This window comes from Taeniopygia guttata, chromosome 2 (genome assembly GCF_048771995.1).
Source record: "Taeniopygia guttata chromosome 2, bTaeGut7.mat, whole genome shotgun sequence".
NCBI classification, from domain to species: Eukaryota; Metazoa; Chordata; class Aves; order Passeriformes; family Estrildidae; genus Taeniopygia; species Taeniopygia guttata.
Genome location: NC_133026.1, coordinates 100,141,603 through 100,157,422, shown reverse-complemented (window position 1 = coordinate 100,157,422; position 15,820 = coordinate 100,141,603). Strand labels below are relative to the sequence as shown.

The 15,820-nt window shown below is 40.9% G+C and overlaps 1 protein-coding gene across 1 annotated transcript in view; it reads right to left on the bottom strand.

Annotated features, from left to right (window-relative positions):
* The window catches only part of PIEZO2 (piezo type mechanosensitive ion channel component 2), a 287,036-nt gene extending 272,164 nt beyond the window's left edge, over positions 1-14,872 (bottom strand). The window contains exon 1 of the mRNA XM_032746936.3: positions 14,570-14,872. Coding sequence (XP_032602827.2) covers positions 14,570-14,633 — 64 coding nt within the window. The 5' untranslated portion in view covers positions 14,634-14,872. The remainder of the gene's footprint in view (positions 1-14,569) is intronic.
* Positions 14,873-15,820: the final 948 nt, after the last annotated feature.

Sequence of the window (15,820 nt, the reverse complement as noted above, 5' to 3'; positions counted from 1 at the left end):
AAATGGGCCTCAGTTTCCCAGGTAACAAGCGACAGGATAATAGGAAATGGTCTCAAGTCACACAAGGGGAAGTTTAGCTTGGATATTGGGAAAAAATGTCTTCAGTGAAAGGGTTGTCCAGTGGTAAAGTCACCATCCCTAGGGGTATTTTAAAGTCATGTAGAAGTGGTGCTCAGGGGTTTAGAGGTGACGGTGCCAGGTCAAGAGCTGGACTTATAAAGATCTATTCCAACCTAAATTATTTTCTTCTATCCTATTCTATCATATCCTACTCTATATTGCCTCTACCTTATTAGTTATGACCTCTTAGAAGCAATCTAAATATATAATGAGCTTTAATTATACCATAACATAAAACTGACAGGAAGCCAGGCTAAACTGCCATGAAGTATGCAATCTTTGCATAGCTTCCTTTTGCAAGAAAAGTGCAAAGGACAATATTAAATGATAGAGGCAATTTGTTTGTGGTTTTTTCCTCAGAACACTCAACATCCATAAGGGACGTGAATCTGGTTTTCAGACAGCAGCAATTAAAAAAGAAAAAAAGAAAGAAGCAAAAACACTAGCAGCAAAGGCTACCTTGACAGTCTAAGGAATTTTTTTTCCATGTTCATGAGAAGAGACAATTACGCAACTGCTTGTGGCAGAAACCTTTGAAAGGCAATGTTTTCTGCCAGGATTTTGATAAAAACCAGCATGAAACAAGTAACATAAATGTGCTAACAACAGCTCTGTGAACAACAGTGATAGTATCTTCACCTACAGTTCTGATTACTACTTCATGAAAGACATTTTCCTTCCTTTGAGCCCAAACTTTCTTAATATCTCCTTCTCCACTGTTTGTGCTCACCCAGGACATCATTAACTTATTGACATCATTTGTGGTCTTACACTAACCAGATGGCTTCTGCTGACTTTGAGGTTGAATCTCAGGTTATTTCTTATTTTAAGTGTAAGGAACAATCTAATCAGATACAAACATACCTCAATATTGAAGAGAATGACAAGCTGACTATTAGTTACAACAGCAGTTTCTTTCTAATTTGGTGCTACATCTTCCTCTGATTTACTCAGCTTTGTGAAGATGGTGTGTTATATGTTATCTAATTCATGGAATTCAGACATTGGCATTTCCAAATAACCTTCTGGCACTGGCAGCACTTGTTCTTGGACAATTGCCTTGGGAATAATTATGGTGTCTTTAAAAAAAAAAAAATTTAATATATATTTGCATCCTGCATGAAAGAAACAGCTGACCTGAAACATGAGATTTTAAAATCAACTATGCAACAAATGCTAGCTGTCAACATCAACATTTCAAAAAATACAACTGTATCAATTCTTGTAAAAATTTTTACTAATACATTTATTACCTGAGCCTATTTAATATTCACTCCTTAAAGGAAAAAAGAAAATAGTGTCTGTTTACCTTTACTTACCTTCCTACCATTAAAAGTAATATGAATTTTAGAAATGCTATTCTGTAGCATGCTCATCCTCCTCACCTCTGTAACATTTGATTCACTCCTTATGCACAGACATGGGATGCAAACAGGAAACTTGCTGAATCTGATTTGCAAAAAAGATGGGTACCTCCAAGCAAGTATGATTCAGTAAATTACATGGAGTCTGACAATTCTGAGAGTCAGACCCATCTTCCCTAGTTTTTTTTCATTTCTCACATACCAAGAGAGGTACACCTACTCCTTGCTAGAAGAAGAGTGAGAAAAATGGAGAAACGTGAAAATTTTGGTTACACAATCTTTATGAAACTCTAAAGCTAAAATTACCAGTATCTTTAAAACAATTTTTTAAAAAAAGCAGTATTTTGATATTTCCCTGCAGATATAAGTTTATTTTTCAATGTCTTACATTTAGAAAAGAAGATGATCTCATAATAAAACACCAGTTTGAGCAACAGATGAAATACAAATTTGAAAGAAGACTGAAAAGCTACAGGAAGACTTGAGTATATTTCCCACAACTACCACAGCCTAAAAAGCCCTCAGAAAAGTCATCCAGACAACTACAAGTACATCAATTATTGTTTTCCATGTTTTAATCATCTGGCACCCAAGGGCACACCCGTGCAGAAAAAGAGAAGAAAACTGTGGTTGCATGTAATTTCTGGTATCAATAACTTGCCTTTTATCAAATGCTACATGCCACAAACAGTTTAATTTTTCATATGGTTAAACTGTAACTCCTCCCATGTTTCTTGTAGTATGAAAGAGGCTAGGGAACGGAATTTCCAATATATGGTGGGCCGACCCTCTAAAAGTAGCACAGTTAACTGAACACTACAGTCAAAGAAATTAATAATAAACCTTTCAGTTTTCAGGGGGAAAACAGTGGAAATAATTCAGTCTGCTGGATTTATGGAACCCAGCACAACAGATTCTTTGAATGATCAGCACAAAGTGTTTCATATGGCCAAAACACAGGCCAGTTTTTCAAATAATTGTTTCAAAATTGCAACCCAACAGTAAAATAACTACTGCTAAAAGTAATTTGTCAGTTCTACATGGGATGGAGGTCATGTAGGAGAAAAGAATGCAATAAAGAAACATGTAGAGCTGGTTTTTTCCCTGTGGTTTTAAAACAAATTAGTTGTCAAAGATATGCAGAATAACAAGAAATACTGACTAATTTAAAATATTCAAGTATGTGAACATGATTGCTGGGAAAATCATGCAAATAATTTACTGGCTAGTTAGCCAGCTTTGGACAGTTCTTAAAGTTGGAAATAAATTTTGTAGGTCTTGTATTAATTCATCATTCCATTCATTGCAAGTCAGTGACTGATGATGGTGCCAATGTTACAGAATAACATTCATTAATAATCAGCACATTCAGATGAGAAACACAAGTTCAACTTTTCTGAGCTTTTGGGTACATTTCATATGCACTCAAACACAGCAAATCAAACATGCCCTACAGATACAGGCTGTAATTAATCTATTTTAAAACCAAGAATGGAAGTCTGCACTCTCATGAGATTTGAGGTACCAGTGAGTTTACAAAAAGACTGAAGAAACAACTCCTCCCAGCAGAACTTCGAAGATCTGCTCCTACACAGTTTAGGATCAAAACTCAAAAGCCACAACTTGAAGAACATACTGAGGCATCTACTTTCATGTGAGGAGAGAGCATTTAGGATTTACTGCAAAGACTTACTGCTTAGGTTCTTAAATGAAAAATTAGGAAGAAAGATTCCAACAAGTTCTGCCTGGGTAGCAATGCTTACTATTCAGATATAATATCCAAACATCAATTTGTTTTTACTTGCGAGCCTTTGATCACTTTGAAAGTGATCACAGTTTGAAAGTTCAGGGTTGTTTTATGAGGTGGCTTTTGGTTTGTTTTTTCTCTTTTATGGAACAATAAAAATGGTAACTGCCTACTTTCTGTTTGTCACACTCAAACATGGTAAAAAAGTTTTCAATCCAGTGTCCCTTGGGACATTCATCAAGCCCCTGGGCTGTATCAAGTGCAGCAGCCAAGGGAAGGGATTACTTCCTTTCTTCAGCTACATTAAAACACACACAATTTTGGCCCCTCTCAGGAAAAGGAATATGTTCATAGACATAAAAAAATCCAGGGGAGGGTCCCAATGACAGTGGAGGCTGAGGGACCCGGGCTCATTCAGCTCCAAGACAAGGCAGTTTTGTGGTCACTTCACAGCAGCCTCCTGACCTAGGGGGAGGTTATAGAAAAGACAACTTTGTAAAGAGCCAGGCTCTTTACAAAGGTGCCAACCGAGATACAACGGCTAAAGACGGAAGTTGGGGGGATATAAAAGATGAAGGAAAATAAATGAAATTAAATCCTAATGGTTATGAGATTGACTAAGCACTGGAAAAGGCCATAGACCTCTGTTCTCAGAGATTTTCAACACCAAATAGGAAAAAGCCCTGAGCAATCCCAGTTAAATTCACTGTTGCATTGAACTGGACATTGGAGAGACCTCCTGAGGTGCCTCCCAGCCTGGGATGCTGTGAGGAGGGCAACAGAAAGACTGACCAATGCCCCTCCTGTAATCACCCAGAAACCTGGGGCAGGGGTTGGCAGGGGTGTGGGCAACATCAGCTGCTTCAAAAGAATGCATGAGAAACCCAAACCAAACAACTGTGGAATTACTTGCCCCACAGAAGAGCATTATTCTTTCTCCTCTAAACAGAGGCCCAAACCAGCTCATTCTTTACAACAAGATGTTGTCATATTTTTTTAAAACAACTACTATATTCTCATTTCTGAGTATTTAAAGGACAACTAACACACATTAATTATGCAGGCAGGATACTCTGGTAATGGGACATCCTCGTTCCTTCCAGTTTGCAGTATTGTGTAGCATTACAACAATCTTACTGCTATTCCATTCCAAGAGCAACAGGAAACAGTGAACTCCACAGGGGGAAGAAACAAACGGAACTCCCCCAAATACAGTAACAGTAAATACAGGCAGGAAATAACCTGATATCCTTGTTCTGCAATTCTAGCAATTCCAGCTGCTTCATCCTCTGGGGCACACTAATGACCACTTGGACTTTCTGCCATTTCATTACCACTGCCAGTATGGCTCACCCAGCAGCCAAGTTGTAGGAAACAAGATTTTTGGTACTGCCTTTTTTCTCTGTTTTAACATGAAGTTCTCTAAAGAGAGGGGTGAACCTAAATTATAAAATCAACCCTGATTTCTACCCTCCAAACAGCACAGTGGGATTGTCTTGTACCCCTCAGTCTGTCTGCATGCTATAATAAAAATGTAGGCATCAGAACAGGCTTATTGAGGCTGCTAAAAATTGACAGTCGCTTATTTCACATGAAGTTATTGTATCACTAAGCAATTTATGCCCAAAATCACTGTGGTACAATAAACTGCAAGTTGTTTTTTTTTTTAAACACACATAAAATGATTATGTTTATTTATGCTTTCAGCAAATTAACAAGAAAAATATTTGTCAAGATCTTCAAGTAACAGTGAAGCTTTACATGCAGATGGCAACAAAAAGCTGCCAGAAACAGGCCATGTTTATGTACACCAACAACATCATGATGGAGTTCATTCATTCAGTTCAATAAAAGCAAATGGCTAACAAGCTAAACACTACAACATTAAGATAACATGCGACAACAAAGTCTATATACAGGTTTATAAGAATTAGTGTAGTGAAAGCCATGAACTGTAGAGATTCCAGTTGAAACATATTTTCACAAATAGACACGGTGTTACACTGGTTTGTTGGGGGTGTTGCCCAATTATACTCTGAAACGACAGAAGAAAGTTGTAAACTTGATTATCTTTACCAGATGCTTTGTTTTTAAGAACTTAGGAAAGATACTTCATTTAAAGCAAATTTTTAAAAAATATTACTATTGAATTCCTTTTGATTTTGAGAAAATAAGTTCTGGAAGTGGTGGGGTTTGTTTACTTAGAACTATACTGCAAATGCACATGCTAACAAACAAGATTATTTGGGTCATACTTCACAGATCTTTATTCTCCAAATTACAGTTATTTGACAGGTTAAATGTCAAGACAAGAAAGAAGGAGGAGGAGAAAGGGGAAGATGACTATGCAGCTTTTCTAGCTGATGGTACAGTTATCACAACAGATTGGCCAACAGCACTACAACCTGAAGAAAACAATTTTATTATTTAGCACTCCGAAAAGCTACAAATATTTTTCTATGACTTTCAATACAGAAATATACAATTACCACTCTCAAATAAAATGTTGTTGGTGTCAATGACTCATGCAAAACCAAAATTCTGTGTTTATAACTGGAAGAGCCCTTCAAAATACATGCACCAGAAAGTCTGGTCTCTGACAAAGTTTTGAAGGGTTAAAACACGTCATGTTTAACTTCTTGTTTTGTAGAAATGTATTTAAATATGTAACTGTGTCCAAAAAACAGTGTTATTAAGAAATGTAATAGAGCAGGATTTTAAAAATCTAAGCACAAAGTGAAGGAGAGATGAATTTAAATACATTTTTCAATACTGCTTTATACAATATTGTCATAGATGACAACATGATCTAATATTTGTGGAGACAAATTTCCCTCACTTTCCTCCGGTTTATGAAATAATCTATTATCAGTGACCAGGAAACTGTGATTCTGAAAGATGTTGTAAAAAGCCACAAATATAACTAGGGAAAAAAAGCACAGCAAACACAGAGGTAGCGTCTATGCAATCATTTAGCACGTTCCAGACATTCCCCAATATATGAGAATGTAATAAAATTAAATTCAGAGTAAGTGTCACTGTACTTGTTTGCTAGATTTCCTTGACAAGAAAATCAACATCAGAGATGTGTAATGCTGTAATCAACATCACCTTTCACAGCTGGAGAGTTATCAATTTGGATAAAGGCCTACTATCAAACTGCAAAAGTTGGGGGGCTACACTGGCTACCCAGTATGTTTCACTGATCATTCCTTTCCGAGCCTTTGCAATCTCAATCTGCACCTAAAAAAAGCTAAACTAAAGTTCTTGTATACATGCAACCTGGAATGCGTTACTGCTAGCAAAAGGAGTTTAGTGTTCCTCAAATTAACTAGAAGACAATTTCTTTAATAGCACATCTTCTAACAAAAGAAAGAAACAAACAAAAAAAAAAACACCAACAACATATAGTTTATTGAGTGGCATCACTAGCACAACTAGGAAAAAGATAGCACTTGCACTTGTTTAGCATCTCTAACCACATAGTTTTTGGCATGCTTCAGCACAATAGGAGTCCAGAACACACCCCGTTAACTGTTCAGGAAATCTTTTCCAGTCACCTATGCAAATTCTGATCAAAGGACAGAACTGATCCCCACTAGAATATCACTTGGTACTTCAGTTTTAACTTATGGTTCTGTCAAGCTATATTAACTAATTAGTGGCTTGGAAACAGTAGACAGAGTATGTAATGTCTGGAGTCCCAGGCTTCAGAATATTTTGCCCAAAAGGGAGTGATTAGTGTATCACTCAAAAACACACCTTGCTTTAAGTTTTACTTCTTTTATAAAACACCTTCCAAACTAAAGACTACCTGAATGAATTCAGAGAAGAGCTACACTGTGCTGTGTCTATGCAAATTGTAAAGGTATCCTGTCCTGAAAGTCCTTTTTTATGGGGAAGGCAAATTTACATAATCCTTATCCCTTTCTCTTCAGAACTGTACAACTGATAGGAAACTCAGAGTTGTTAATTTCTACAGTTAATCTTAATGGTTGATTTTATGCTCTCAAAAGTTATTCTAAAGTATTAGAGTAAATAGAGCACACACTGTTATTGATTTAAGTGATTATGCATACTTTTCCCATCCAAAGGATAATTTACTAAGGCAACAAACTCAAAATTAATTTAAAAGTACAGCTTTTTATTCAGGTGGAATTCACACATGGAATTCATTGCCACAGGATATTATCAAAGCTAACACTCCAGCTCTGAATTCATTATACAAAAGAAATTAAAATACATAATAACAACATAAATGTGACATTCAGATTTTACAACTGTCTACTTTAAATATAGGAAATAGACAGGTAAGACCCTCAGGAAAAGAGAAGTATATTAATACATCCAAATCAAAGGATATACTTCCAAAACATCAAAACAGCTGATTTATCTGACAAGATAACTCCCAGTATACCAGTTTCTCTCAGTAAAAGAATGAGAAGGCTCCCTCACTCATTATGAAAACAACTTATCTACACACTACCAGCTTCTGACCTGCTTAGTCTCACAGACCTGTCAAGATGACAGAATGAAGATCTACGATCACCACTAAAGTAATGCTACGGAAAACCTTTACCCAGAAAAACAAATCTGGATTGATTTAGTTACAAATATTGATCAATCTGCTGCAGTACAGGGAAAAAAAAATTATATAGCCTATTACTAGCAAATCATACTTAGAGTATCTTTAGAACTGCCTGAAGATATTGGAAAGACTAGTACAATCTACTGACTACACAGACTTTTTCACTAATTAGAACTTGCTAACTTCCTTCTGCACAATAGAAATTAAACAGTCTGTTTTTCAGAGTGCTACAGTCTAATACATGAAAGTACTTACTGATGTCCCTCAAGCAAAACATTACCCTAAAAAATGGACACCACAGCTACACAATGGAGAGTATTTCAAAATGAAAAGACATGTAGAGAAGAAAATGTGGAGCATAAACACTCAGCTGCTCTACACATTTGTGGAAAAAATTTTACTGTTCTGAAGGAAGACAATTTGGTGTCCCTTTCAGATACAATCCTTTGGATGATACTGCCTTCCAAGAGTTCTTTTAGCAACACAAACCACACTGAAGTTGTTTGGCTTTTGCCAGCATTTGCAACTCTACTACACCTACAAATGTGTTGGTAAAGACGTAACATGAAATTATTTTAGTGTTTAAGTGGTTAAAACTGCTGAACTCTATCTCCCAGCCTATTGTGTATCTGTTATTTTTTCCTGCAGTTTTGGACTTTTAGCAAATACCTGAAATGAAAAAGTACCATAGGTACACATGTACAGGTGCAATAATAGATCTTCCCTGATCTCCATCAGAAACATCCACCAAAAAATGAGGTGCCACCAAATACACACAGGTCTGTCATTTAATGTTTTGATTTGACTGCTCTGATTAAAAAAAAAAAAAAAAAAAAAAAAAAAAAAACCAAAATGTGGCTCAGTGTTGTATCTGCAATTTAGAAGATAGGTAATTTCATGCATAATTTGTATGAGCTCCAGCACAGCAAATAAAGGATTCAGATGCTTTCCAGTTCTGTCAGTCTGTCAGCAGGCAAACTGTCCACTTTCTTCCAATAACTCTCACCAGTCAGCTGTCTCCCACTGATTTCCATTCCCATGTCCAACACTATCTATGGAACAAGTTACCCACCAGGCAAGCCCTAACCCTTGCTAACTTAGAGGTTCTGGTTTTAGCTCAACTTAGTAATTAAGTTGATTCAAACTACTTAACAGAACGGTTAGGATAAATAAATAGAGAAGGTAAGAACCTATGGAGACAAGTTTTATTCCTATTTTTTTGTGGGACTCAGCTTTAAGTGGTTTTTCAGCCTGAGTGCTAGGGAAGAAGCAAAGGCGGTCAACCTGAGATGGCTGTTACACAGGAGAGAGGGAGCGCTGTACTTGCAGCAGACTGCTGCCTCCCCACTCTCCCAAAAACTCTTTCCTCTTGATCTTTATTGACCCTAGGTAGAAGCCACAGAGACTGCAATGTCATTTTGAGCACAAGAACATCCAACCCTGTGCCTACAAGCCTGGAAAATGTTGCTTCTGCAAGGCTGTGTATATATTGCTCCCACTTGACAACTTTCACCTGCTCCCAATGAACAAGGCAAAACTTCCTGTAATCAAAGAAGCCAGGTAAAGTAATTTAAATCATTTGAATGGGGAAGGAAAACTTCCATTTCAGCTGGTTAGGATCTCTTGTGCAAACTGACATCCAAGTTAACTTTTTTAACAGCATGTTACCCATTAATAGTTCCTTGACTTTTTTGTTGCTGTGACTAATACTTTTATGAGTGTTCTGGGACAACACAGAGTTTTAGAACATAATGGGAAATCTATGTGTGTTTTTATCATGCTGGTCCCTATCATTATTTTGGTACATCATAATAAATATTCCCAAATGTCACCATTATGACAAAAAAAACCCACCAGTCTGATCTTTGTCTTCTTTTCAGTAACTGACCAAGTTTAGACCACAATAAGCATGACTTTCCCCATCTACAGGAAGTTTATTTCAACTTTAAAAATATGTCAAAGTTTTTTGATATGTATGTATACATAGTCACATACAATGCCCCTACACCTACTGCCCTCTAGTCTGAACAGTCCTGCATCACAACTTGCTATGTCATCACCATAGCATCACCCACAGACATGCATATAAAAATAATTCAGTCACCTGAAAACTGCATCAAAATATTGTATTCTATGATAATTTCTTCAACAGCCACATCCAGTGAAATCAGTGAAAAGCACAAAATAAATAATAATCCAAGAACAGTGTGGTTGACTGCCTCCACAGGCTTGCCTTAGTAATACAGCTGTCCAATTTATTCTCTCATAGCAAATGTGAGTAGCAGTAATTCAAAGCAGCGAAACACACAGGGAGGTATCAGATTCCAAAATACACTTAAAAAGTGTAATTTAAGAAGCATTTTCATACCTGGTAATGCAGTAATTCAGATATTTCCCCTTCCAAATTTTCATCAATGTTTGTTAATTTGGGGATAAAAGATCACCCAAGCATTCTGGAATCTACCTTTTCCTTCTGAGGCAGAACACAGACCTCACTCCCACTGAGGAATTTCCAGCAGATGAATATATGTATTTTTGAAAATACTGTAATGATTTAAGAAATGTAACATATTGTTCATATCCTGAAGAAATGCTAATTCTGATTCATTCAGTACCAGTCTATGAGTACTAGTTGCTGAAAAGATAAATAAAAGAAATAAAATTAAGAAAAATAATTCCTGCTATTTATCAGGAGTTTAAGTATTTAGCTCAAAGACAGTAGTGAAAATTTCCAAATAATATCTGAACTCTGTCACCAAATTTTGAAGTATTTTATTTTTACCTGCCATTGCTTTCAAAACACTGATACCTTCACTCAAACTCTCAGAAAACTCTAAACTTTCTAGAAGCTTCTACAACTCTTAGTCATCTGGGTCAAAATTCAATCATCCAGGAAGGCAAGTGTAACTTCTGGGAAGTACTTGGCCCAGGTAACTACCTCACTGAAGCCCATTTACTGATAACACACAATCCAACAGCATCAGTCAAAACCCAGAAACAGCCATCCTCTAGAAAAATGTCCGAAGCATTTTTTTTCCCAGCACCCCATTTGAAAACAACTATATTTTGCTTAAGAAAAAACTAATGAATTGTGACTGAGCAAAAACAATTAGAAGCAGTGTTATTAAAAACTGTTATCAAGTAAGCCAGCTTTGTGGTTCAAGTCTCTATAAACCAAAGAAAGCAATTACCAAAAGATTGCTCCGATGCCTTACTTCAACACGAAAAATCACTTCTTACATTTTCCAAGTACATGTGAGTAACAAAAAAAAGACAGGTTCACATCAAGGCTCAAGCTTTTAAAGAGAAAATACATAAAGCCCACTTTCCACCACCAGTGCCAAAAGTTCCCTCTCCTCTATTTTGTTATTTGTTTTTTCAGCATGGTACTATTACAGTACAGAAAAGATACCACATTGTAGTAATCACACTAAAAAAAAAATCCAATCAAGTACCCAACTCTCTCAGTCTTATTACAGAACACACTATTTGCAGTAAGTTTCACATTAAGTTACTGTTAGGATCACATTGGACTGAACACAAGATTTTTACCATGAAAATAACATGACAGGATCAACCTTGAAGTCATAAGCCAACAATAACCTTTTCAATCTCCAAAGCCTTTCATTTTGTGCATGTTAAGTTTCCTGTCTTCATCAGATGCTCAAGACCCATTCATTCTTGAGCTTTAAATGGAAACATCTAGGCTTACCTGCACAAGATTAGACTATTCAGTGCTACAGATCTGATGTTAAACGTTCTTACAAAGAATTGTGTTTTCTCAGATATGTGGTACTGATCAGTGCTTGGAAAGTATTTCATCCCAGCAAACTGATATTTTTTCATAAATGCAAACTAACATTCATATTTATTTTAAGCATGTAAATTAAGGAATTTAAGGTATTAATACTTAAAGCATTAACCATTTTGACAGTATTTAAAGAATCTGTTTTCATCTTAGCAGACGTATTAATTTTAATGAGTTTGCCATAGCTGCCATTGCCCTCCACACACCTGGTCAGGGCTCTCCAACCTCATTACTTTCTAGCCTTAGAAACAAAAAAGCAAATTGTACCATGCTAAGAAACTGTACTAACTGAGCATTTTAAAATCACACACAAGGGATTCTGAACCAAAAAAACCACTCTGTATTTCCAGCCTTTTGGCAGTGCCAGACACATTCACTGCCCAGACAGGGGCAGGAGACACAAGAGCATCAGTCTTGCAGTGAGTCCGTGTGGCAGCTTTTCAGCTGCAGATGTAACCTCACCCTAAGTCATACAAAAAGCCATCACTCTAAAAAGTCTTTTCCAGAAGCCCATGAAACACTTCCTTGATGCTTTGGAAAGGAAGAGAGCACTGACTCAGGGATAACTCAGGTGCAGATGCAAGGTAAGTGCAAGAGTGAAGCCAGATGAACTGTGCTTCACTCCAGTGAGGGCTCTGCTAAGAGTTTGCAAAGTGGAAAAAAATAACACCTACAGATACAGTAAACTAAAAAAGAGAAAAGCTAGTTGTCCACTTACTAATTCCTCTCTTAAATCCAACTGAACAAGATCACTAGGTCCAAACTCAAAAGTTCCACAGTGGGATTTCTTTTTTATACAGAAAATGGGAAGTGCCTCTTTCAGGTTTTATATTTCAATTAATCCTCAGATAAGTAAGATTTATGAGCATAAGCAATTCATGACAACATCAGTTCTCATCTGTGGAAGTATTACTGCAATGCGAAAGCACTTCTGCATTACTAAATATCGGGAATACGGACAGCAAAACCATTTTATCTGAACTTGTTTTGGTACAGAAGGAGTCTGAGCACTTGACAGAATAATACCCCTCCTATTTTAATGTACAATAATCTAACCTATTATTGGAATAATACTTTAAAAATTCACCTAAACACCATTTTTCTAGAATCTTTTCTTTGCTCCATGTCCCAGTAAGTTCATCCTCATACTTCAAAGATCTTTCATAAACTTAAAGAAAATATGGAGCCCAGCTGCTTACTAGCAGGGAGTTAGCTCTATGATTAACACTGGCATTGAAAGACCTGCCACACCCCCACCCCTCAGCTTTGAAGGCATCCCACCACCTGCCCCACACATTACCACCCAGCTCCTCCGCACGCAGCGCATTTCTGCACTCCAGCCACCAAGGCACAGACACCTGGTTGCACTGGGACAGCCTTAAAACCCCTCATCTGCTGCCATTGATCAATAGAACTGTGACCTTCCCAGCACCAGTGGTGGCCACCCAAGCCTAGGGCTGGGCACCTGCGGGAAGGCCACGGGCTCCAGAAGGAACAGAAATCGGGTGCAGATGCTGGTGATGGTCTGAAAAGCTACCTCCATCTCATGCCTCATACAACCGTGCTAGCACCCACCACACGGCCTCAGGCAAAGGGACGGGGGGAAAGTGCTTTTCACGGCCAGACCGAGAAATCAAGAGGGCTGCACACCGCGAGGCACCAGGGAGCGCCCTGGGTCCCGCGTAACTCCAGCGGGGCTGAGGATGGGATCCGCGTCCTCCTTCCCGGAGGAGAAGTCAGGCAGGGGAGGGCACCTGGAACCAGAGTGTCGGGTAGTTCCCAGGCAGGGTGGAGGAAAAGATGTGGAAATAGAGAGGCGCTGGCCGGGCCACCATGGGGTTAGTCAAGGGCAAAGCCCCGGGAAGGATGCGTTTTTCGGGCGCCGCTGGGCAAGGCGGCCCTGGAAGGACGGCGAGGCCGCACGGAGAGTGGGAGTCGCTCCGGGCAGCCCCGGCGTTCGGCACCCGCTCCGTGCGGCCGGGAAGGGGCTGGCGGCGGCCCGGGACCAGCCCGGGAGCCCCGCGGCTGCCGCGCAAGGTACGGCCGGCACCGCTCCGCCGCCCGCGGAGGATGCGCGACGCGGGGCTGACCATCGACGGGTTTCTCTCCGCGCCGTGCCATTCCCGACCCCCTTTCCCCATCTCCCGCCCCACAGCCCCCCACCGCGCCGGCGGGCACCAGCGCCCGCAGAGCTGCCCTCCGCAGCCGCGGCTTTCGAGGCCAGCCCATCGTCCTGCGATCTAACGGGCTAGTCGGGACTTCTGCAGAGTTTTTCCAAATTTTGCGGAGGGCACGGATTAATATTAACATATTCACCCATGGCTGGACACCGCAGTTCTCCATTCAAAAAAAAAATTAGTTTCTTGGATGTCTGCCTGTTAAGTAACGCGATTTAATAGACTGAAATTTCTGTCTCTCGAAGCAAAGAAAACCTAACTCCTGAAAACCTTCGTAAATTTGAGAACTGCTCACTCTGAAAGACTCACTCTTCCCTTTACAAAGTACCCCCGAAACCCTAACACGGCGGCAGAATCAGCCTGCCTGGAGGGCAAACCCTGAATCCTCCTCTCTCCTACGCCTTGCCCGAGGATGCGGGACGACGCGGGACTCGGAAAGCAGCGGCAGCTGTTCCGAACGAAAAGCCGCTGAGCCCCGCACGCCGGTGCCGCGGCCGCCAGCAGAGCCCCGCCACACGTGCGAGCCCCGCATCCCGGGGTGGACACCAACGGCGACAAAAATTAATAGCAACAACAAATATATAAGAAATTAGGGGCGAGTTACGAAGTTTAAAGTTTCTTGGAGAAATAGCGGAAGGGGGGAGATACCACGAGGAAGGAGAGCGAAGCATCCCCCAAGCCGCCGGCGGGCAGCGACGGCGGTCCCACGGCCCCGGGACGCGCACCCGCCCGGGGACCCACGGAAGGAGGGAGGGAGGGACGTACCGGCAGTCAAGCACACGGGCAGGAGCAGCCGGAAGGTGAGCCCGCACACCACCTCGCTGGCCATCGCGGCGGGCGGGGGTCGCGGCCGGCCGGCCGGAGAGCCGTCCCTCTCTGCGCGCCACCGCCGCTCCTAGGGCCGCCCGTGAGCGGAGCCGCCGCGGCGGCGGAGCATCGCCCGTCCCCTCCTCGCCTCAGCCGCGCCGCCTCACGCCTCCCGCCGCATCCCGGCGGCCGCCCATGCAAGCAGCGCCGCGCCGCACCCCCGGCCCGGAGCACGCACACGCCCGCCCCTTCGGGGCTCCCCCCACCGCCCTCCCCCGCTCGCCCGACGGCGCGGGCCCGGCGGCGGCACCCCCGGAGCGCCCCGCGCCGCCCCAGGGAATTGCCCCGCGCCCCGCCCCGCTCCGCGCCTCCCCGCCCCTGCCTGCGCGCCGCTCCGCGGGGACCGTCCTGCCACCGCGCCCGCTCCCGCTCTGCGCTGAAAACTCCGCCGGTTTTCCCTAACGCTTCTTTTCGTGTTGGTTTTCGGGAGAGGTGTTAACAGTTTGGGGTTTTTTCCTTCACCTTTTTTTTGTTGTTTGTTTAAATTTTTGTTGCTAACAGTTTTTTTTCTTTATTTTTTTAACATTTTTTTTCTTGATTTTTTTGATTCTTTTCTCTAATCTGTTCACTTTCTGCCCCTCCTCCTTCTCCCCCCACCCCCTTCCCCCTCCCCTTTCAGCAGCACATTTAGGTCCACAAGAAAATTGTCGCCTGGAAAATAAATATCTCCGGTGGCTGGAATGTATTTGACTTTTCTGGAAAGCTTTTTACCCTTTAAAATACGGTGCTGGTTAGAAAATGCTGTGGGTTTAAAGGGACCGCTTCAAGGCCCAGCTGGTGCGTCCCTGTGCGTGTATTGAATGAACCTCACAGGTGGGGCTGAAATAGCGATGCTGCAAAATAGAAAGTTATTAATGTTGCTATCAATAGAAAGTTATTAATGTTGTTATCAATACAAGTAAAAATGTTTTTCATTTTTGGCAAGGTATTGCAATCCCTCACACTTATATGAGAGAAGTTTAGATTGAACATCCTCTTCTGGGTGGGGGCAGTGCTTTAGGTAACTTCACTCTGGGGTCAGAGAAAGCAGGAGCAGTGACCCTGGGGTCCTTGACATAATTTCTCGGTCCTTCCTCCTGGTGAAGGACCTCATCCAGTCTTACTTCAAATATAAAGAGTCCTAAATTTTGCTCTTGAAGTCTTGTTTGA